The sequence below is a fragment of the Larus michahellis genome, chromosome 6 (genome assembly GCF_964199755.1).
Source record: "Larus michahellis chromosome 6, bLarMic1.1, whole genome shotgun sequence".
In the NCBI taxonomy this organism is placed as follows: domain Eukaryota; kingdom Metazoa; phylum Chordata; class Aves; order Charadriiformes; family Laridae; genus Larus; species Larus michahellis.
Window position 1 is genome coordinate 59109284 of NC_133901.1, and position 23591 is coordinate 59132874.

At 42.4% G+C, this 23591-nt stretch overlaps 1 protein-coding gene across 4 annotated transcripts in view; it reads left to right on the plus strand.

Moving 5' to 3' along the window:
- Window positions 1-23591, plus strand: part of WBP1L (WW domain binding protein 1 like) — a 60644-nt gene that overhangs the window by 13639 nt on the left and 23414 nt on the right. Inside the window, exons 2-3 of one of the 4 annotated variants that reach the window (XM_074590131.1) lie at window positions 3879-4025; window positions 5532-5666. The exons of 1 other annotated variant lie outside the window; for it this stretch is intronic. Coding sequence is in view for 1 of the 3 variants with exons in the window: in XM_074590130.1 (XP_074446231.1) it covers window positions 21763-21789 (27 nt within the window). In the remaining 2 variants the exon portion in view is untranslated. Of the gene's footprint in view, window positions 1-3878; window positions 4026-5531; window positions 5667-20796; window positions 21808-23591 lie in introns of those variants that run through there. 2 more of the 4 variants (XM_074590130.1, XM_074590132.1) reach the window with 2 other exon arrangements.

Consider the following 23591-nt stretch of genomic DNA (forward strand, 5'->3'; position numbering starts at 1 on the left):
ACGTAAGTTGTGGCACCTACTATCTATCTTGTCCTATTTTCCCTTTCGTGAGAGGGAGGCGTGGAGGCCTTTCTAAAGGAAAGAAGAGCCTGATGTGTCTAGGCAGAGAGAAAGCAGAGGAAGGTCACTGAAATCTGACCACTCAGACTTCATTAAATGGAAGTGATAGGCCTGGGGAGAAGGGGTGGAAACTCATTTCTATTTCCATTCATGGTTTGTGTGCTAGGTTAGATATTCATCTCTCAAAGGCTTGATATCTCTTCAAGCCCCAGTGGGTTTCCATTGACACTCAGAATGATCAAAGGGAGAATATGCTCTCTGTCATCGGATTGTTGGTATGGACTTTATGGTCACGTTCCATATCGATTGGGAGCAGATTTCATCAGCACTTAGATCATGACAGTCTGCCTTTTTTCTCAAGGTATTCTTTTCTCTCCTTGCTAGTCTCCTTTGTTCCTGCCACTGCCTTCCTTTTCCTGATGCAAGTCTTTGTGTTCTCTTTATTTTATCTGTTGAAGTGATCAGGAGTTGAATACTTGGTACTTGCTAATGAACTTTCTTTGGCAGTAAGAGGGCCAGGGAAGCTCACTTAAACTAATTGTTGTTTTAGGATCTCTCTAGGCATCCTGACCCTATCTGCAGACATGGTTTATTTTTGAAAGATTGTCTTGAGTTAGAAAATCAGCTCTTGTCCTAAAAAGAAAACACACATTCATCAAAACCTGAATTTCATGTGGGTTGTGTAAACGTGTAATTTGGGTTAGGTCTGGTCACTGGAAAATATGCAGTGCTGTTGTCCAGGAAGTTTTAGTGCAAGAAACGTGGGGAACTTCAGAAAGTCACATTAATTCTGTCTCCTTGGAGAATTGCCTCAGAAATCCTGACCTCTGCATTTCTGCTGTGTGCTTTATATGACGCCAGCAAAGACAGTCACTTGAGCAGTTGCAACATTCTTGTATACATGTGTTTGCGTGCCGTTATGAACTGCGGAAAGAATAATGCCATACTTCCCAAACTGCTTCTCAGGGACTCTCCCTTTGCCCCCTGTGTGGCAGGTGAGGCACCGCTCTGATCTGTGAGCGCTGTCTGCTTCAGCCCATGCCATGTTTCCTATGGTCAAATCACACAAACCCATTGATAGGGGTCCGTGCACTTAAATTTCTAGGGCTGATGGCTGGGGTGCTCCCTGTCACCTCTGCTCCTTGCCAAGCCAGTGTGTAAGGTTTTAGGCTGACCTGGATCCTTATCCCCATCCGCCAAAGGTTTCCTGTGCGAGATGTTAGTTTTACTCTTCTCTTTATCAACCCTGACTACAGTTATTTAAATGTTGCTCAATATTTTCAACATGATCTTGGGATGACTGTGAATTCCTTCAACCCCTTGTTTTGTTTTAGAATTTCTAATCCCATTTTCTATGACTAAGTTCAGTTGCGTGGTTTCCACAGCGAGGATTAGGGTTTACTGCTATAGGTACGTCATTCTGCCTTTGAAGCTGCTTGCTCATGCTTTCCTTGGCAAGCTCTGGCAGACATGCTTAGCAACAATAGAGATCGTATCTTTTTGAAGCTGGAAAAGGGTTAATCAGAAGCATGTTTATGAAACCAGGTTGCTTACCCTTTCAGGCTTTTACTGTGATCTTTTTGGAAGATTTATAACCTGCCTTTGTAATTTATATTACACTTTTCTTTCCTTTCTTGAAGCTATTTTAATGCTATGTATGATATTGTTAAAATTAACTATGATAAGCAACTTTTCTTGGCAAGCCCTAAATCGCACACCTCTTGGATGCAAACTGGAGAACGTGACTGTCTTCATGTGGATGGCATAAGATTTTTTGGCTGGTACATTCAGGGTAGTTGAATGAGCACGGGGCATCTGAAGTACATCTGTAGCTTCAGAACAAATCCAATAAAAGGACTCTCATCCCCCAGGCAGGCAGATAGCTGTTTGCACAGATGCTTTTTCTCTAGAGCCTTTTTGTAGGAATGGTCACAGTTGTGGTTGAGTTTACTTATGTGTGCAGGAAGAGGGGCTGATGGCTATTCAAGGGAGTATTATTTTTCATCAGGGAGATTAAAGGTATTGCTATTGATCAGGAGATTTCTTTGTGTGGAGGCTCTCCAATGAAATGGAGCACCTGCGCATATGCAGTACTTCTTTAAAAATGTTAAACGGGATCTGCCCTCTGATGGGAACTGTTAATTGTGCCTTTGGCTCTATCTGCCTCACAGCAGATGTACCATTGTGAAATTTTTACAACCTAATAAAATATTAGAGGATGCTTCACTTCGAGAGGAAACTTGATGGCTGCTTTCAGCTGATGCCTCTTTGAAACCAGGTAGAGAAACACGTGCTTGCCTTATTGGGACTTGCACCTACCTCTGCTGGCAGAGCACCAGGATATTGATGCAAGCTTCATGGATTGCAGAGCTGGAATAGTTCTGGTAGGGTAGATGTTAGATACCACATATTTAGTACAGTGTAGTTGATGCACAGATCATGAAAGTCTTAGTTTTTAATACATTGACTCAAAGTGGAGGTATTTGTGTGTTTCGATCCAAAATATGTCTTGATTTTAGTACATTTCTAAAGACATGAGGGAGACCCTTTGGACTTGGTTTGTTCACCCCAGTCTAGTAGGGAACACTGAGCTTCGTGAGTTGTGACTTTTGTTGCAAAGTTATGTCTTGTATGCTTGTAATGCAAGGATCTTCCAGAAACTCAGAGGAATCTGGTGACTGTTCCTTATGTTTTCTTGTTAAAATTGCACAAATCTAGAATCTTTTATTTCTGAAGATTTCATTTATCTAACATTTTTTCTTCCCAGGAAGTACCATCTCCTGGGATTTAAATATTTCCTCATGCAAATCTCTGTGATCACAGATAGTTAAAGAACTATGGAGTGTCACATCATTAGGTCAGCAGTTCAAATCTAGTCTAAAACGGTAATGGGCATTTTTATGCTCAGGATGTCTTTCATCAGGATTTATTAATTGCTTAAACTAAAACCAGAGCATTTGTTATTCAGAATTACGGATTCAAGTGGAGAATAAAGACTAGAAGGAGTTTTTTTCTATAGCAGAAAATCCTGTTTCACTTGTGTTAATATCTGTATATGCTTGTCAGCATACATGGTGCTTTAGAAGAAGTAAAGGTAGCACCTTCCCAGAGGAGCGTGTGGTTTGCTGCATAGGATGTAATGCAGAAAGGTGACCTCACTTAGCAGAGAAGTGTATGCGTTAGTCAAGTCTGGTATTTTTGGTGTGCTTTCCTGTGACTTATAAATTGCAAGAGCCTTTGAAGAAAGTATAGAACACCGACTGTGAAGAGAAAGAGATTCTGATACTGGAAATGCAATGTGAGTGTGTTTTGAATAGCAACTGAAACGCTTTTAGACAAAGTACTTCTCAAATTCTTCCAGGCAGCTGCTCCTCTAAAGAATGATGGTGGGTTTGCTGGTTGGGATTTTTTTTCGCTTGTTTCTCCCAGCATTCATGTTAGGATCTTTGTATAAAGCTTCACTTCTAAATCTGACCTCTAATCTCAGGTTTCTGGTCAAGAGGTGTGCATTTCAGTTTAGAGTAAAATCTAGTACTTATGATAGTTCATTGGACTGTACGTTTCCCAGTCTGTAGAGAGCTTGAAATGATTCAGTTCAGCTGCACGGTCTTTCGCAGCTTTGTGGTTCCTCCTTGTTGATTTGTTATTCTAAAGTTGGGAAATCCTTGCCATCTCTTTGAGATGTGTTGGGATATGAAAAGCCTTGCGAATCCCTGCAATCAGGGGCTGACTTCTTGCGTGCTGGGATCTGCCTGCAACTGCCTCTTACTTCCAACCTTTTCCTCAATGTTTCCTGAGCGCTCTCTGGCTTGTTTCAGGGACCAGCTTGGCAGCGTATCAGGAATCAATAGCTGGAGTCCTTCAGGAAAGAAGTTGAAGATGCTGAAGTATGAATTCTGGTGTCCTGGTTGTTAGAATCTCTTAGCAGAGACGTCAAGATGTGAAGAAGAGAGATGTGAAAGCCGGTACAAGTGTTCTCTTTCTTTGTGCTCCTGAGTTGAGAAATTAGGATCTGAGTTGGCTTCCCCACCCCAAAGGCCGTTGCGTAGCTTCCCACGCATCTCATGCCATGGGAGATCACTGGTGACTTATGTCAGTATTTGGAGGTACAAAATGTATTTGTGAGGTGTGGAGGCAGGAAAAATAGATATTTAATGGCATTAAAAAAACAACCAACAACCAAAGCCAAATGCCTGTAGAACTTGAGTTATCACTGTTGGCATTACATCACGGGGATTCCAGTCCTGTGAGTCTTAAAAATAGGTTTTCATATGTGTGTACTCTGTAAAGAGTCTTCAGTTGCGTGGAGTTCTGATTTCTTGGCACTTTGGGAGAAATTATGAGATAATTCATTTTCATTCCTGATGCTGCTTGTTGCTACCATTTTCCTGGTTATGTCAGAGGCTATTGGCAATATTACTTCCTACTTAGAATATTCTGCTACAGTCAAGTATGTCAGAAGGATCAAGTGCTTATTTCTGCATCTTTTTTGATGCTGATTTGCTTTATAGAGGCAGTATTGAAGGTCTGGCTTAGCAAAGGAATACCAGCCACTAAACAACTTCTCTCTGTATTTTAAGTCTCTGATTGCTTTTTTGGCTTGTAGCTGTGATTTCAGCCAGAAATGGTGCATGGGTAGAAATCTTTATAAATTATCATCTGTCTTTTTGCTGGAGACCAAAAGGGGAAAGTTACTGAAGTGCAAAGGATACTTTTTTGATACTTTTTTTTTTTTTAAGCAGAGTCATGACAAAATTGGCAAGTTTCAAGGGAAAATTTAAATCTGGTGTTTACTTACTATAGTTAACAATGAAATCTTCCCTTTACAGAAAATTATTAGAGAGAATTATGCTTTCAGTCTCCTTGCTGTCGTGGAAAAGTAAAAGAGAATATAGTTATCTTGATTTTTTAATTTTTTATTTAAATATAAATTTGGGCTAGGACAACGGTAAATAAAAGGAAGGTGCTACATTTTTACTGATAATTCTCTGAAGGTTGGCCCTACAAATATGGTCGTCATCAACAATTGCTAGTTTTCACAAATGGGATGACTTTGTATTGGTTTTCGCTCATTACAGGCAAGTCACCAAATCATGGGATGTCTATTTCTGAAACCTGTGATCTTTTACCCGGGTATGATTTTAGTTGTTTTCAATGCATATATAAACTTTAATACACTGGACTAGCATGAAAAACCATGTCAAATCTTTTGCGTAGTGCAAACCAATATATGTTATTTATAAACGTTAATGACTGACCTGACTTCTGGTATGGTAAATTCTATTCTTATTCTGCTGACGGAAAATAAAAGAATAGAAAACTGACTTTGCCACACATGAAGTCCAGAACAGTTTGAGAATGGACCACAAGTTATTTGGAGACCCAATCCTGTGTTACATAAAGGCCATAGTTTGTCTTGCAAAAAAAGTGGCTAATGTTAAAAAATGTGTTATCTGTCTTTTTGAAAATAGATGAAATAGATTGCAGAAGAACATATTTGTCAACAGGAAGTAACCATAAACTTAGGAGGCATGCAGGCATCAAGCACGGCTGAAGAAGACTGCAAAGAATAAAGTCAGAACCTCTTTCCCCTCACTTTTCAGGCTGTAAGTAGCACCAGAGAACACCTTATTTCATTGAGGGTTGAGCAGGCTTTTCAACCCCCTTTGGTGTGTGTGTAGTGTCTTAATATAAGTCTTGGTGCTAGGCTTTCATGACATAGACCATAGGCGGTATGGAATGGAGCTGCAGGTTGTCACCAGCCTACAGCCATGGCTCTTCCACTCCAGGTGTCAAAGGAGTATTAAGATATTAGTAAGATTTCACGTAGGACAAATCAAACATGAGAATTTCAAGGTGTCCTGGTACTGGTTTCTGTCATGCTGTCAGATGTGCTTTACTGAACTGTTGCATGCAATGAAGGACCTTTTGTGATTGCGTTGATCAAGATAGTACCGTGGGTGTGTTCCTCATCCAAGAGGAAAAGTGAGGTCAGTTGGAATGAATGTTGTGCTGCAGCTCAGACTGGAAAAGAGATACTTTGGTGCCCTCGGAAGAACATGTCTCTGACTTCTGCTTTGGGGCGTTCAGTCTAACATGGCAGTCTTAAAGTTACGTGGCAGATGACTTTCTTGTCTTCCTTGTTGGGTTCTCCTACCTGTTCAGGTGAAAGGCCAGTCCTCTACTTTGTTCTCTGCTTTTTCCTCTGTCAGAGGATCCTTTCTGTTGTCACAGTACATGCACTTCAGCGTTGCCCGCTGTCTCCTCTTGGCTCAGAATTACCTGCTGTGTTGCTCCTTGGGGGCCAGGCATCCCATCTTTTAGAAAGCTGTAGGCCTGGTTTCAGGTCACCTCCACAAGTTTTCTGGATATGAGTCATAACATGGGAGCCATTCGAATATTGTGCTTTCAAATATTTGGATATTGTGGTGGGAATAAAGGCAACCAGGAAAGCAGCAGACAGGAAAATCCGCCCATCTGCTGCATCTGCCAGTAGTTCTGGAGGAATAAAACCGAGATGCCCTCTTAACTCTTCAGTTCTGCTTTTTGGGTTAGGTCTGCTTGTTTGCTCAATGAGGGAAGAGTATTTTCTGTCTCAGAACACGTGCAGAAGTGGGATGGCTATATGTACTGCTCTCAAAGACTGAGAGAAGCCAGTGTTGGCATTTTCACCGTTTCCCACATCTTCTATCCTGACGCACTGACATTCCTTGTAAATTGATGGCAAAACATATGATCTTTCTTGTATCGGTCTTACTTCCCTACATAGTTTAACTTTTCTTATGAGGTGTATCTTTGAACAAAGGATATTAACAAAATCTTTATCTTCTTGGTTTTACAAATTTGGCTTAAAAATTCTCTACTTGAAACTTGGCAAACACTGCCTTGGTATGCAAACAATGGGGATGGGATAGGGGAAATCACTTGGCTGTTGAAAAACTACATATGGGAAAGTCACATGGAGCTTTCAGTGTTTTATTTATAATTCTGCAAAGGCCTCTTCTAATTTGAAAAATAGAAGAGACCAAATAGTGGCTTCTGGAAAGCAAACAGCGAGGTTTTTCCATGAGTATTTTTAACACAAATATTAACTTCACGGATTGTAACACTCTTTCCTTCTTAAACACTTTTTTTAGCCTTCAGGATGTATAACTGGCTAAACTAACGTTGCAAAGAAAACCTTAACTCCTGCAGCATCTGGCTTTTTAAATTCTAATCGTGAAGCCGTAAGAGATGTTTTGTTTTCATTTAGCAAATATATATTGAGTTTCCAGAAAGGTAACTTGATTTACAATAAGCGTACCCAGTGTGAACCATATTTCACGTTTGTCTTTTAATAAAGGATTAGAGTATTTCTTTCAAAATCTCTTTTCCAGAAGAACACTAGTTTTAGCCGTTAAGTAATGTTTAATGTGAAGATGGATTTTCAGATTTGGCTGTATGTGTGAACAGACATTTCCAAACACAAGTCCTTGGAATGATTTTACTTGTGAATAATGCAACCATCAGTTTTATGTCAACTTGATTCTGCGCAGTGTTTTCCTGATATCAGTATAAAATAACTGTGTTATATGAAATTGCTTGAACAAAGCTAAAGAAGGAGTGATAGAAGTGGTCTGCTTGAGAGGCTTTAGCCTTCTCCTTCTGCTCAAATTGCTGAACATGGCTAACTCTTTGCAGAATGGCATTTAAGGTTACATTTGGAGTCATTAGGTTATAAACAGGCCACAAAATATTTTACATACTTCATGTTGATATTCCTCTGAAGATCAAGATTCCCTGGGGAGGAATGAGAATATGCACCAAAAACATTCTCAGTTCTTGAGGTTTATCCGCAACTTCCTAGATCACTAAAGATCAACTGTCTCATGAAGAAATTATTACAAAACAAATTTTGATGCAGCTCTGAGTGTTTCTATGTGGGGGTATTATACTGGGTAATGCCCTTTCTTTTAGTTGGCAGATTCTGCTATTTTTGCTGGCCGTCCGAGACATAGGTTGTGATTGGAAAATCTTTCTGACTTGAATTTGGTATATTTATATGAACCTTCACGTTTGAGAATGCTTTTGAGTCCAGGGCTGTGTTGGGAAAAGACATGGCAGAAGTAAGTGTTCAGATCTTGACAGAATGTCTGAATCTGTACTGTTGGATAGAGAGAGGTGTCCTTTCATTTCTCTTTCCCAGTGAGTCTTATGGGGGGAAGTTCTTGGCTCTTCTGGAAGATGCCAGAGTGTCTCTGGGACGTCTTACCCAACATGTAATTTTTTTTTGGCAAGAATAAATCTGTCTCTACTGTACAAAAGTGACTGTCTGTGGGGGGACTCTGTTGTACTTGTGAAAATGGTTTTGTCTTTTGTTCTGGCATTAGCCTTTACTGCCTTTACTGAATGCTCGGCATCTGCAACAGTATATCACCAGTGTGTGTGCCTGCGCTCCTTGCTTGTGCGGTCAGCCAACCTAGGGCAACACTCTGGAATAGAACAAAACCTCTAGACCACCACCTTGTCCTTCAGAAGTGACTCTTTTTTCACAGTCCACTGTTACTTGGCAAAATTCTGAGATTTATAGACCTGGCAGGATGGCTCTGGCAGAGTTATCACATTACAGAAAGATCTGGGTTCTGTGTCAAACCCCTGATTTAAGTGATGTTTCTCATACCGGAGGATGAAGTACACAGGGGACATCCTGGGCATCTCTGTGCATCCAAATTTCTTCTAGCTCATCTAGATAAGAGATAAAAAGTGAAGGACCTGAATGAGAGTCTGGTGAGAGCTGCTGTAAGCAGCAGAGACATTTGCAAGCTTGTTGCACTTTGTAGACTGTAGGAGCCACCGGTGCATCTTTCTTCTCCTGGGAAGTTTAGGAAAGAGCATTCTCCATGAGTTTGATGAGTTTTTGGAGGTCTGGTTATCCCTCAGGGTAGTTGGAAAGCTAGTTGCAGACAATTTGACAGCAGTCCTTTACGCTAATGAGGAAGCTGCAGGGTTGCGCTTCCTCCAGCCTGCCTTGAAAGGAGAAGTACAGAGGCTCAGCTGTTCAGAGCTGCACGACTATAAGGCATAATAATAGCTCAAAGACTTTTTTCTCTTACTACGCAGCTCAAGCATACACTAACTGCATATTAGAGAACTAAACCTTGTACGGAGTGCTTGATAGATAGCAAAGCTGCTTCATTCACCTCTGTTATTGATCTGCTTTCCAAATTGAATCCTTCAAGCATCTGTAACGGTCTCTTTTGGTGCATGGTGGACACACTGAATACCACTGGTTCTGCTGGCTCACTTTGGCAGGTACTGGCAGATACAAGTTCTATTTCACTAATGAGTTTCTACATTTACAAAAGATTGCTTTTGCTTTTTTGGTTGCAGCATTGCATTCAGTTTCCCAAAAATTTGGGGACATTTTTGACGGTCACTTATTTTTCCTCACGGTGACTTCAGCTCAGCATGAGCTCAGACTTCAATAAATAGTCTGCTGTGTGCTGACACTTTAAAGGGCAAAGTCATGCTGTCAGTTTATGCTGAATTCTTTCCAAAATGGGGTATGTTTTAAGCAGTCTAACATTTTTATTTATCATGCCAACCTGTTTTTTAAAGGGATCCTGAAATTTATTATCATCTTCATTATTTTTTTGCTGATGTTAAAGCAATCTACTGAATTCAGTCATCTAAAACTGAAGGGACAGTAAATATTTTACTGTTTATATAATTCAACTTTGGTATAAGAATTGTATTGCAGCTAGCAAGGAACATACGAAAGCTTAAGAAAAGGTTCTGCAAGTACAGTGTTAGCTGAAAAAAGAAGAAAAGTATTGATCTAAAATTTAATGAAGAAAGTGAGTAAACAGTAACTCAATAACTGATATATAGTCTGAAAGGGTTTCCTGTTCTTTTGGTTCTCGAGGGAAAAATAGAGAAAATGGACAAACTCCTGGCTGTAATTCTACATACATTAAAAGGAATACTAAGTGTAAAGGGGTCAAATTAAAGGAAGAAAAGGTTAGAAAATAGTGAAGTGCCCAGCTTCAGTCTCTAGTAAAACACCAGAATAAATCCCTACAGAAATTATAAGCATCTCTAAGGCAACAGGAAACGAGCCCTGTGGATTTATCAGGAACAACCTCAGGGTGGGGGGCAGGGCTGGAATTAATTTGCTGGATTCAATGGATGTTTTACAACCCAACGTGAGTGAGGGAGCACATTGGTTATGGGATGCTGAGTAGGGATTAAACAGCAATACAGTGAGTTCGTTAAGTGACTGGAATACACGCTAAGGAGTTGTCTGTGGTGGTGACTGGGGTCCTGGAGGGGCTTGTTCTGCCTCTGTGCTAATATTTGGGGGAACAAAGAGAAGGTACTTGAGATGCAGATGGAGGGTTGTGTGTGTTTTTGAAGACAGGAAAAGAACTTGAAGAAATAGTCTGAAGCTTATTTCACTTCACCTGAAGGAAAAGTGCAGAGTACTCAGTGCATGGAGAAAGTCAAATAGAGGGAGTCTGGGATCTGGGGATGTATCAAGAATTGAGTGCAGTTGTTGCAAAAAAAACCAAACCCAGATCTTTAATGATGTAGCAGTATCCTATACAGGTATTTTGTAATAATCCGTATTAGTAAGTGATGTGTGCCGTTTTGTATCCCACATTGTAAGTTTTGTTTTAAGTTGCATGCTGAAAAGAACATTAAAACTACCATTTAATCCGTGTGGTCTGTGGAAGCAGCCTTCTCTTGTCTTCTGAAAGCAGCTTATAGAGGAATGGAACTATTTTCCACATGAGCTAATTTATGAAGATGACCATGATCAGTTGTCTTGTTTTTAGTAGAGGAGAAGAAATTACTGCCTTATCTTGCACTAAGGCCTGAATTAATGTTAACAGGAAAGAATATTCTAATTTTTGAAGAGCATCGAGCACAGGAGCACATTACTAGTTGAACATTAGTGATTGCAGTCATCTTGAGAATAGGTTAGAGAAATGTTGATGCTTTGGGTGCAGCGAATCATTCCCAGGGCAGTTTGGCAGGGTGACTTCTTGAGAAGCCTTTCAGCCTGGTGCCTCTGGGTTTGCATCTTTCATTCTCAAACAGCCCTGATGTTTGAAGCCCGTGATAAGGAACAAGTGCTGAAAGGAGGACAGTCTGATGGCCAGGCTGTAATTAAATCCGTAATTAAATCCTGCTCACAAATGTTGCTGTCTGTCCCTTAGTTCTTTATGTATTTTTACCTGGAAGATGTCTCTTTCAATGGTCTGATGACTTTACAAGTTGCAGGCTGGGTCTCTGCAATGAAATCGGTGGGCAGTTTTCTCGCTTGTTTCCAGGAAAGGAGGATTGGTCCTGGGTTTCCAAAGGAGATGTTCAGAATCTCTACTCCCCAAACTACCTGCATCAGGGGAAACATACTACTGTAGGAGCCTACAATATTATATCAGAAGTGAGTATTTCTAAAAAGTGAAATTATTTCCTTGCCTTAGAGTTTCTTCATTCAACAGGCACCCACAAGTCTTCGAACTTTCTGAGTGCTGACGTGACATGTATATCGTTCACCTTTTGAAGAAGAAACTAACTGGCTTCTGACAGTTTGGGTTTTTTTGTCTTTAAGATTTACTGTTTTACTCTAGTCATGCTAATTGGCACCAACTACCTTCCTGTAAAAAGGTAGGATCTCAATGAGATTTCGATTTGTTTTGACTTTTTTGCAGAGGTGCTTACGGACTATTCAGTTTATGCTATGAGAGAATTTAAAGAAAAACAATGATTGCAGGAGTAAGAGGCCACTGGTATTGTGATCTAGAGCAAATGCATGTCTGGAAGCCAGACTTCATCAAGGAGAAAGCAAGCGCTTAGCCGCCTCTCTTTCCCGCAGCCTGCAACCTTGCTGCAGAGAAATGTGTGAAAGAGGTAAGGCAGCGTGGGTCACCCTGTCCTCCTTCAGCCCTGCTTCAGCCAGGGGAGTGTCTGCTTTATCTGCCAGTGGAATAACATGCACTAATGGAAATTACAGCAGTTGGGATAAGATAATAGCCATAAAGGCAGGCTATGGTGATCAGCATTTCTTACCGAGATAAAGCTGAAACGAGTTTTTAATTATTGAGCATTGAACTATGTGAAATAAAGCATGCTTATGTACACAAGGGGAGCATACATTGCCCGTGTATCTAAGGGGGAAAGCCTACAGATACGACAAAGGTGGGGGAGTGAGACAGCGCGGTGTTGAAGGTATCTGTACTTGGAATGGCAAAACTGCCTGGCCTGCAGGTACATGGCTAAAATTTAGAAACTGGCTGTGATTCTAGGTGCCAGTAGTGCTTTTAATGCTTAAGCAAAGTGCAAACTGCGTAATGCCACGGCTGATGCTGAAACATGACTCTCAGACATGGACACTCGGACATGGATACTTGGACATCGCTTCCTCCCAGCCGTCTGTTCCTTACATAACTGCTGGCTGTCCCAGGGGTGGCTCCAGATGAGCTGAGCCCAACAGGAAATATTTGGGTCACTGGTGGCAGTTCTGCTGGGCAAGAAAGAATAACAATTTGTTGTATTTAGAGTCCAATTGTTGTAGTATCTCAAACAGCTTTCTTGCACTCTCCCCATTTCACAGTTAGGGAAAATAGGTGCAGAGAGGGAAATGCAGCAGGATGGAGAAGCTGGTGATGGGAGGCATTGAATTTTTTGCACTGTATGCTTGGATCAAAGCAACTTTATTCGTACCTGGAAACCTACACCTCTGAGCTCTCTGCAGATCATGCTTCTGATGGCCGTACTGTTTGAGACAATCCCAAAAACACTCCAGTTGGCAGAACAACAAAGTGTGTGGCCTTTTGGGGAGCTTTTCTTGTCTTCCTGGTAAAAACGTAGGCCAAAGTAGAACCAATACTACAACAGGGGAGAGACTTTAAGGTCTTTATATTTCCTGCTGTTTTACAGACATGGGTAAAGTTGGCTTGAAACTGCATTTAACCATATGGTAAAAGATGTATAGATGTGGTGCTTAGGGATGTGGTTTAGTGGTGGACTTGGCAGCACCAGGTTAATGGTTGGATTTGATGATCTTAAAGGTATTTTCCAACCTAAATGGTTCTATGATTCTATGCTGGTTTGTTTATTCCTTATTTTTGTTTACTTCTAATTGCAAAATAGAGGTGAGTTCATGTTTTTCTTCCAAGTGGAGAGATCCAAAGTAACACAGTAATTCAAGTTAGAAAAGATGAACTTATGTTTAAGATGAGGTTTTCTGAAGTGGTTTTTCCCTAAAGTTGCATGTCTAAAGAAACTTTAACTGGAGGTTAAGATCTGATAGCTCTCGGAGTTTTGTCTAGTGATTTAAAAATGATGTCTTTAATGCTGTTGTGCTGTGATCTTTTAAATGCTTGTGGTATTGAGCTTTCTTAATAGTTAAACTTGTGGTTTCCTTTAATTCTTCGCTTTGGTTGTATGAAAATACATGTACGTGATCTTTAGTGCTTTCCATTTTGAAAAGGAGAAGTCTTCCTGTCTTTTTGCTAGTGACACCGTGCCATGTGGAAGGGCTTCCCTCCACATGTTTGTGCCAGGCTCTAACCGCAAACTCTGAGCCTCAGCCTATCTGTAGCAGTTCAGATGAATTTACTTTTCTACTAGATAACAGAAATCCTGTAAAACTCTAGGTACTGCATAGTCCATTGGATTAATTGACAGGCTTTTAATTTTGGGAGTACTGTATTGTGATCCACTTGTATTTTCTAAGAGGAAGAAGACTTGGTTAAACCAGTTGTTTGTGGTTTGTGTACCACAAACCCAGTCATCTGTGTGACCGGAACCCACCTATCGATGGGGATGTAGGTGCCATGGCAGGGCCTGGAGTGTGAGGTCCAGGGATAATACTAAGAAAGTGCTTGAGGCTGTACATACATGCATGTATATATATAGGGCAGTTTGAGGATATTTGTTTGTTTGCCTCAGCATAACCTATGCTCTGATGTGTAACGTTATCAAACCATAATATCCAGCAGGATGCTCGGAAAGAGGCAGCTGCTGATGTCTCTTTTTGTCCCTAAAGTATTTCCCAGAAAATCTGTTCCTCTCAAGAAGGGTATGGGCCATGTAAGAGTGGTACTGTGCTGGAAACAGAAACTTAATTCTCAGAACTCAATAAAAGAACGTCTTGTAAAATGAGCTGAGGAAAACAAGACTGCTGGGATTTTGGGGGCTTTTCTAAATTTGTTCAAGATGTAAACTTAAACTCAGAAAAGACCAATGAACTTCAGAAAGATATGACCAGGCTGTATGCATAACAGATCCTCCAGCAAAGTCTTACATGATGAGAAAGCCATTTTAACTGATTGTGTACCTCTTGTCAGGTTAACTAGCTGCACTGTTCCTGAAGAAAGAGCTGAGCATCTTTGGGCAACTGGATGCCCGTTTGACACCACTGTTTCTGAAAAAGGTCTGGTTAGGTTTGTAAGAAAAGTATCAGAGGTTAACATCAAAATACTTCCTAATTTTCAGGGATACCATCACTTGAAATGACATGCATCTGTACATGTGTGATTACCTATCATATGTGCTATCTGTTCACATCTCTGGGTGTTTCCCACAGTCAACGTGCCTGTACCTCTTGTGTGAGACTGGATTTTATCTGAACAGTAGCGTTTCATGGAGTGGTGCTTGCAAGAGTGCAAAAGGGGCAAAAGGCCATGACCGTTTTGGGGTTTTGTCTTCTTGCTCATGGTGATGTGATTTGGCTGATCCCTGACCCTCTTCTCCTGCTCCAGACTTCTGTGTTAGGTGTATCTTGGTGTTGAAATGCCACGTAACAGCCTTTATCTTCAGTGGGTTCTCCGTTTTTGTGGTAGGTTCTTTTTAAACACATTTACAGGCTGAGAGAGATCAAGTCCTGCTCGATCTGCAGGGGGTGGTGGTTTCGTAGCTGGCTCCAGCAGTGGCAGCACTGGACCCCAGATAATTCCTCCACATATATAAGTATCTGTCTCTTTGAGAACTTACAAGTTAAGATGGTCTGCTGTATAAATGCCTGTTGCCTCAGACCCTGATGAAAAATCCCTCTCCTAGGACCCCAGAGGATCATTTGGAGCAGCATTATCCCATGAAGTCTAGAGGCAATAGAAGAGTAAGGAAGAAGAAAACCTTAAAATCAATGCTAGTCACCCCAGCACTAGTGCTGTTAGCTTTGGCAAATCCTGTCTCAACAATAAAGCCAGCTGCCATTTTGGCATTAAGACAGACAGACTTGGCATCAGCCCCTCTGGCATCAAAAAAACGCTTCGTGGGAGCTGGCACCAACACTGTGAAACAAGGGTAAGGCCCAAGGGAAATGCCAAGCAGACATGAGATGAGCACTAAAAATAGTGAGTTGCTGTCATTTGGAGAGAAAACAAGAGTAGAGCATCTAAGATCTCCATCAAGGTTGTGCTGGTAAGCAGCTTTTGGACAGTGCTGTCTCCTATGATAATGTGACCAAAGGAGAGACACAGGCTGTATTTTTGGTACCCAGATGGTGCAAGACACTAAAACTAGAACAGACGCTTAGCATCTTGATTCCGCATTTGGGGGATCCTGTTACTGTCTGCAGGCTCTGCCTTCTTCCCTGTCTGGTGCAGATCGTCTCCTCTTGAGCTGTTACCAAAGGTCCTGTTTGCATACAAGAGCATAAGGAAAACAAGAGCTGTAGTGCCAAAAAGCAGAGAGCCAGGCTAGTGTCCCTATACCACCCTGGACACACTAGCCCTCCTGGAGACAGTCTTGTCAAATGTTTAACAGCTGATCTGCCCACTCCCTCCTCCTCCTTCCCTCCCAGCAGGCTCAGAGAAAGCTAAGTAGGCTTTCCAGCGACTTCATTACCCACTCCAGACTAAAAATGAAGCCTGACATCGGTGCCCAAAACCTGGGAATGCTGAAGGGACAGAATCAACCCTTTCTCCCCTGAAGCAGTGTCACGTCTGAATAGGGCAATTTCAGCTCTTTAGTCCCTCTCTGCCTCAGTGGCGAAGGACTTTAAAGTTTTTTAAGACCTCTGGGCTTGAATGGCAGGCCTGGGTATTGAAACAGTGGTCACGGAAAATAGATGATGCAAATAGGCTTTGGCATTGCAATTACATTGGCTTGGCCACAGCTCCGCTGCTGTGAAGAAAAGCGTGCTGGACCTGTGGCTATCATTTTCTCCTCCTTGGGGAAAAAGCAGTGGGAAACAATGTCACTGAGGGCTGGAAATTTCAAGCTACGCTTAGCAAAAACTATTTTGGTCTCATAGAAGGAGTCTGGACTTTTCATTGCCACCCCTCTCCCATCAGCTGAACAGCAGAGTGGGTAAGAGTGTCTGGAACAGCCTGGATAGGTGTTGGAGAGGACTCATCTACATTCAGCCCTTGTCCATTCTGTGCCCTTTCTTGAGTGCCCTTCTTAAGGTAGCTCAATACAGGAAGCATCTCCAGAGGAGGGATTGCTTGATGTACATAATTGCAAATGAAAGTGCTTTACTGTTGGTATTTCTTCACCTACGTATGGAAAGTGGAGGACAGGGTCCTGCTGAAATACCAGGTGACAGAGTGGGTAGTGGCTTCCTCTGCAATGCCCCCCTCCTTTTGAAGTCATGCATGGCTTTCAGGTGGAGGATGTGGCACATATTTGCACTGGTCCACTTGGCCAAAAATTGCTGTTCAGGATTCACATGGAATAAAGATTCGATTGGAATCAAGCGTGAACTGTTGCCATTGAGGCTCTCTGCAACACTGAGCACATTTTGAAGTGTGCAGTCTCTTCCTCCCTGGTTAACCAGTTAATTGGAGACAAAGACAGGTGACAGCAGTGAGACTGCAATGCACTGTCCCTATTTGCTTATCTCGACTTAGTAAGCCACAGAAGTTCTTGCACTTCTAAACTGCTGAGCTGAGAGAAGTGGTGGCAGGCTGCAGGGAAGAGGGACCTGCCCAAGGACAGATTCTAACCCCTGCAAGCCCTTCTGCTTCATTGCACATTAAAATTTATTGATCCAGCAGACTGGCTGCACCACTGGCTCACAAGCCAGTTCCAACACATATGGTGTCTTTTGCTGCAGTTATTCTTTGCTGTCTCTAAACAATGATTAAGTCACTTTAGCCTGACAAACATTAAATGCAAGTGACTTCACTGTCTTTGTTTTGTAGTTGAACTGCACACAAAGTGGGCCACCCACTTTACCCCGCTCCTAAATAATACAGTAGTACTAGACACCACGGGTCTGAAGGGTTGGTTTGGATCGTGTGTCCTCTAAGCAACAGAGCAGATACTCTGGGTTCTGTAGGTGCTGGGAAATTATCAGACTGACCTGTTCCTGTTTGCCCTCTGGAATTTGTTGATGACGTTCTTTGTAGGCTGCGCCAATGCTATACGTTACATGAACCCAGGGCACTTGCTGCTCAAATTGGAAAGTCATCATGTGCTTGTAACGGTGCTGCTAGGGTGGGGAAGTAGCCCTTCACTCTTCAGGAATCGACAGCAAGTGGGCAGATTTTGCAGGCAGTCGGCCAGCCAGAAATGGTTTCCAGGCAGATCTAGCATTGCATTGCTGTTCCAGCATTGGTGATCTCCCAATGTCTCACGCCGCTTTTGCTAGCGAACAAGCCCCTTTAGAACATCTGCTGTCAAGGCAGATAGATAGAGCTTGGTGTTCCCGCATGTTGTCTTATTCTAAACAGGGATCTGCTTTTATGCCTTTCTGTATGTTTCTTTCCCCTTTTTTCTTTATTCCCAGAGCCATCTCCAGGATGGGGAAAGATAAAGTTGCCCTAATTCAGGTTGCTTCTTTCACACTTTGCTTTGAGTGCCTGACAGACCTGTGTAGTCTCAGTTCTAGCACCCAAGGCTGTGGGATGACTAATGAAAATGGATAGGCTGATGCTCCAGGGATGCTTCTGTTACCAACATGAAAATAACAGAGCGCACAAATGGAAGAGTCATTAGATAAAACGGTTCCAACTTTATGGTAAACCTGTATCTGTATAGCTGCAGAACCATGGTATTAAAGTTTAATTGAAGGGATATTACACACCACCCAAATCTGCTGTTGAAAACCTCTCCCTGCCTAGGACTGTAATAACGGAGCAACTGAGGGTAACCTTGTGCTTCAAGCCTGACAGATTTGAGCTGCGGAGCTTCAATTTTTGTTTCAATCGTGTTGTGGTAACTGGATCATCTAAAGGTCAGACTGTCTCCTCAGGGGTATCAAAATGGATATTGTATCTTGCTGGGTTACTAAACCTGCTTGCAAGCATCTCCCATCAAGTACGGAAAGCAACTCTAAAATGGCCCAAACAACTTCCATCGTCTGCTTCAGTTGCATGCTAATATCTGAGGTCATGAGGCACAGTGTGTGTTGGGCTTGTAAGGTGTCAAGCAGCATCCTTTGCTTGACATCGTGTTTGGGGCAGATGGCGTGTTCAGGAGAGCAGTACTACAGACTGATAAAGCCTAGAGGTCTTTATTCCCTCTTTTTCGAAAGAAACTTGCTCACTACTATCTTGTAGTGGGATCCACACTGACATGCCAAAAAAGGATGGTTGGTGGCTGCCCAAACAAGCAATTTTTCAAAATAATGTAGATCCTGTAATCTGTCCTGACATTAGCCCTGACTTTTCAGAACCCTCAAGAGATTCATCTACAGAAAAACTGTAAAGGCTTGTGTTTATTCAGTTCACTATATCTCAGATAGACACACTCTTGTGTCATAGATGGGTGGTCTTTGCAGATGTTAAACTCCAGGTTTGTATTAAGGAAGTGAAACCCATGCTGAGCCTGCCTTAGAGCTACTCTTGCTTTCATTAAAATAATTATTATTTCGGCTCTGTTTGCCCCAAGCAGAGAGCAATAGAAAATTAGAAAGGTTTTGGAAATGGGCACTGAGCAGCTGAAGGCTTTAGGAAAAGATTTTATGTTAAGGGGATGGGGAAGATTGATATCTTTTATAAGAAGATAGCTAACAGGTACAGAGTAATGAATGGGTGAGAAGACGGATGGGGACTTCTGTTCCCACCTGCTAATAATATGGAAGTCAGATTAGAACGTGGTGAATTCAGTCCTGATGAAAGGAATTATTTGTTCGCAACCCCTGTCTATGAAACTCATTACTGCAAGACAAAGCATTGGGGCAAGTACTTATGAACTTAAAAAAAGAGGAGGGAGTGAAATGATACCAGTTGGAATATCCAAAGCAATTGCAAAGATCAGGAGAACCTAAGTGTTTTGAAAAGTCTCTAAGTGTAATGATTAGGGTATAAGCTAACTCATCTAGCTTCTTTTTTTTTTTTTTTTTTTTTTTGCCCCTCTCCAGGGCTTTTTCCATAGTCACCTATAGCAGAGTTTGTGGGGTGTGTTACTGGCCACTGTCACTCAGAGACTGCAAGAGAGGGTGGCTGCTGCTGTTGCAGTCGAATGTGGTAATGTGTGCTTGCAAACCACCTTTTTTGTGTCAGGCTTTCCAGGATTGCTAAATTCACACATAAATCAGGATGCTTTTGCTTTTCCACTAAGTTAGTGCCTTTGATAGTCCTTCACAACTTGTCTTAGATCTGGAATGACGCTTTGCCTTTTGAATACATGCTGGGGGAGAGGCGGGTGGTTAAAGTTAGATTCCTTCTGACAGTAGGGATTTAGAAATTGCTGCATTGGCTCAGCCCTGGGATCTGCCTAGTCCAGGGCTCTGGATAGCAACAGCCAAAATCGGGTATTTCAAAGGACAGCGTGAGGCCATAGAACAGATTACTAAAACAGAAAGCTGCCCTTTTATATCACTGGTGTTTGTCCATAGAATTGGAAAAGCAAAGGCTGAGAGTTTGTTTGATCCAAGAGCACAAAAGCTGGAAAATCCCATTGCCTGGCTGATGCTGGTTAATGCTGATGTTTTGTATCCTCCAGGAAATTACTTATGTGCCTGTTTTCTCTTAGGAAAAAGAGAGATGTGCTTACATTAAACAGCAAGTTTATATGGTGCCTTTAAGTTGGTGTAAAAATAAGTAAAACTTGCGTATAATTTCACAGCCCAATTGTGTGGAGGACACCCCCAGTGGGGCTGTCATTTGGGAAACAACCCCAGGCTGGGCTGGGCTGGGAGGAGGCAGCAGCAGTGGCCACTGAGGGGCTTTGGCATGTGGAAAATGGGTGTCTTTTTCTGACACTGCTGCAAGCTATCTGGCTGTCTGGGGGCATTCTGTTCTGGATTGGTTTTTTTCTTTCCTTTTTTTTTTTCCCCCAAATATTTTTTTTCTGCTGTTGCAAATTGGCATTTGTAAGAATTATATGTGGTTTCTCTCTCTCTCTTCTGAAGTCTTGAAATTATTGTTAGAACTGCTACTAAAAAAGGGATTCAGTGAATTCTCTATGGGAAAAAAAAAGGTATATTCCTTCCCTCGTCAAATATTTTAACGTGTTGAGCTCTAAAAGCCAAAGAGGCCAAAAGCAAGGGGAGTTGCCCCTCTGTCAAATATCTGCAGAGCTGGGGCACGTGGCAGTGGTGGTGGTGTCCTAGTCCCCCCCGACAGACGAGGACAGCTGCTGATTAAAGAGAAGCATGAAAAAAAGAGGTTGCTGGAGTGGAGGTAGAAAAGGGAGTTAAATTTAGATTACCTTCTGCAGTGTCATCTCCTACACCGCTGTGGAACTTGCTGTACTCCTTGCCTGGGAGAGGACAAACAAGACATGCCATCCTGGGCACCAGATGATAAATTTGTTTATAAGGCTTAATTGCCCCTTGGCATGAAAATGTGAAATGAGGTCAAATAGAATGAGGAACCTTCCGTCGGGGCTAATCCCGTTTTCCTTGGGGAGAGGTGGATTAAAATGTCTTCCCATCACCTGTCTGCTGGAGAGGCCCCAATCCTGATCCTACTGAAATCAGGGGGGTTATTGCTGTTTCTTTAATGGGACAGCTGTTACCTGGAGGGGCCGAGAGTTGAATAGTGCCATGAGAGTTGCTCAGAAAAAAAGGAGCTGTGGTGGTAGGCAGAAGGCGGCGTGGGAATGCTTTGGGTCTGTGAAGGCTTTACCTGATCTGGAGGTACTTGGAGAAACCATGGTGGTTGCTCCTAGGGCTCCAGTGCTGTTCAGCAAGCGGCATCAAACTTAGCTCTCTCCTCAAAAATAGATAAAATGTCTATTTTTGCTTAGCGAGATTTAATCATCACTGAGGAGCTGTCGGCTCTTGCCAACGTTTTTAATAGACTCCCTTCCACTTGCAGCATCCAGTTATCAGGGAGGAGAGAGCTGCTGCTGCTCCTCCACGGCCCCCTGCCAGGGTCCCGCACAGGCAGCGTTTCCCAACAGCAGCGAGCAGCCTGGGGTTACCCAGCAGCTCTCTTAAGGTTCAGGGCTTGCCTTTTTTTCTTTTCTGCGTTGTTTTTTTTGTTTTGTTTTGTTGGGGTTTTCTTGTTTGTTTTTGGGTTTGGTTTGTTGTTTTTTTTTTTTCAGAACTGCCCGACCTGATGTCATTTCCCTCTTGCAAACACCCCGGCTGGGCTGCGTCTGAGATATGTCACGGGGAGTGGGAGGAGGAGGAGGGGGAGCCAGCGAGTGCGTGCAGTGTCCCAGGACCCTGTTTACTTTGCATTCCCAGCCGAGGAAGCCCTGGTTTAAATAGGATCGGAGGAGCGGGCTGCCCACAGCAGATGAGGAAATGGTCACTGTGGGGCTTTAAATTCCTGCCTTCCCATGCGCTGGTGCGGAGGATGAGCCTGCAGAATGCCTTTCCTCCTGGGTCTCAGACAGGTAACCAGCTTCGGTGCGGTGGGAGCTGCTTGCTCAGGTGGAGGATGTGACCGACTGCCTTTATTTTTATTCTCCCCTTCCCCCGCAAGGAAATGATTTCTGACTTTCCTAAAACGGAACCTTACAAACAGCGGTTCCCCACCCATAGTGTTTAATCGGGGAGCTGCGGTAGCGTGAGAGACGCTTTTTATTTGCAAGGAAGGAGCAAAACTGCAAGGAAGGAGCAAAACTGCAAAGCGGGGAAAGAAACTCCCTTCTTATTGCAGGCTTTGTGGCAGGGTGGCTCTTTGTGTTGTGCTCCTGTGTTGTTTGGTTGGGTTTTAGGGAACTTTCCACAGTCCTTAATATGGAATTGTGTTTACATTGCTTAAAAACATACCAAGCTTCTTGTGCGGACAGTATTTTGAGTGCTAAACTGTGGTTTAAGACAAAAGAAAGAGACATTTTTATATATATCTCTCATTCTGACAAAGGTCACCAAACGGAAAGTGGCAATGTGCTGTGACCTCCAGCTTGGTGCCTTTTTAATTGTTCTGGGAGAGTTTGAGCTTGAACAAGAAACTTGGGATAATTTAATAGCTGGTCATGTTGAGTGGAATGAGAAACGGTAGCAACTGCCCAGCTGCTCCCCGCTGGAGGAGGTGCCAACTATGTGTTCCTAGGCTCGGGGAGAGCAAACCCTTTTTTTGGTCTGGGAGGCACGTCTGGAGGGGAATCTGACTGTAAACTCTTTCCAGCACTGCTGGGATCTGTAATCCACAATAAATAGATATTGCATGATATCAGAGTGCTGCTTGCCGTTTCTAATTTAGAATTAAAAATTCAAGATTGGACCCTAGCATGTTTTAAACTACCTACTTTCAGTTGTTTAGAAACGAAGGCAAAAGGACTTGCAGCACACTGCTGAGTAAACAGTGCTCTCTTTTTCCTTATCAGTTCAGTTTTTGGTGAAATGCAGCTCCCCCCCTCCTCCCTCCCACCCTGCTGAACTGAAAACAGTTTTACATAAGAAACTACCTCTAGCACAATGACCTTCTGTAATTGAATGCAATAGCCTTAATAATAGTTCACTTGTTAGCACTAAGAGCAAAGAGACTTTCCCTAAAAACCTCAGAACTGACCCAAGGAGGGAAATTTGGGCATGAAGGCTGAATGGCTTTAGGTAACTCTCAACTTGCAGTGAGACATAGCTGGTTTAAATATTGAGATTGCTCGAGTCTCACAGGTTGGTGTTGTTTTTTTCTAAAGTTCCTTTTTCTAAATTAATCTTTTGGTTTTAGAGACGTGTTTGGGACAACTGAGGTGCTGCATAAGGTGTAAAACTACAGGTTAGATGCAATTCAGCTTCGTTTGCTCAAACTGCAAACATCTGGTTATCTCAGCAGGCTGGATGGTACTTTTTTCTCTGCTTGTAACTTTTTGGCATTGATACAGAGGCATTTACAGGAAGCAGAAAAAAGGTGTTGCCTCAAGAACAGAAGAGCAAAGCTCTTGACTATTTTTGTCCACTGATGAGGGATATAGTGGGAAAGAGCTGCTCACGGAGCTGCTTGAACTTTTTTTAATCATTTTGAGTTTTAATCATTTTTAGACTTAAAAAGACCCAACTAAATGTTTGGGATTTTGTCCTGCGTGCAGATAGTATTCAGAAATTTATTTTTCCACTGCTAAAAGAGCGGGGGGGGGAGAAGAGTTCTTAGTGACCAGTGCTATTTAATTAAAAGAGGAGGAGTTCAGGAACTTTTCATCATGCATCCGCCTCTATTGTCTCTTGCGTTTGCACTCGGACTGTAAACGCTTGG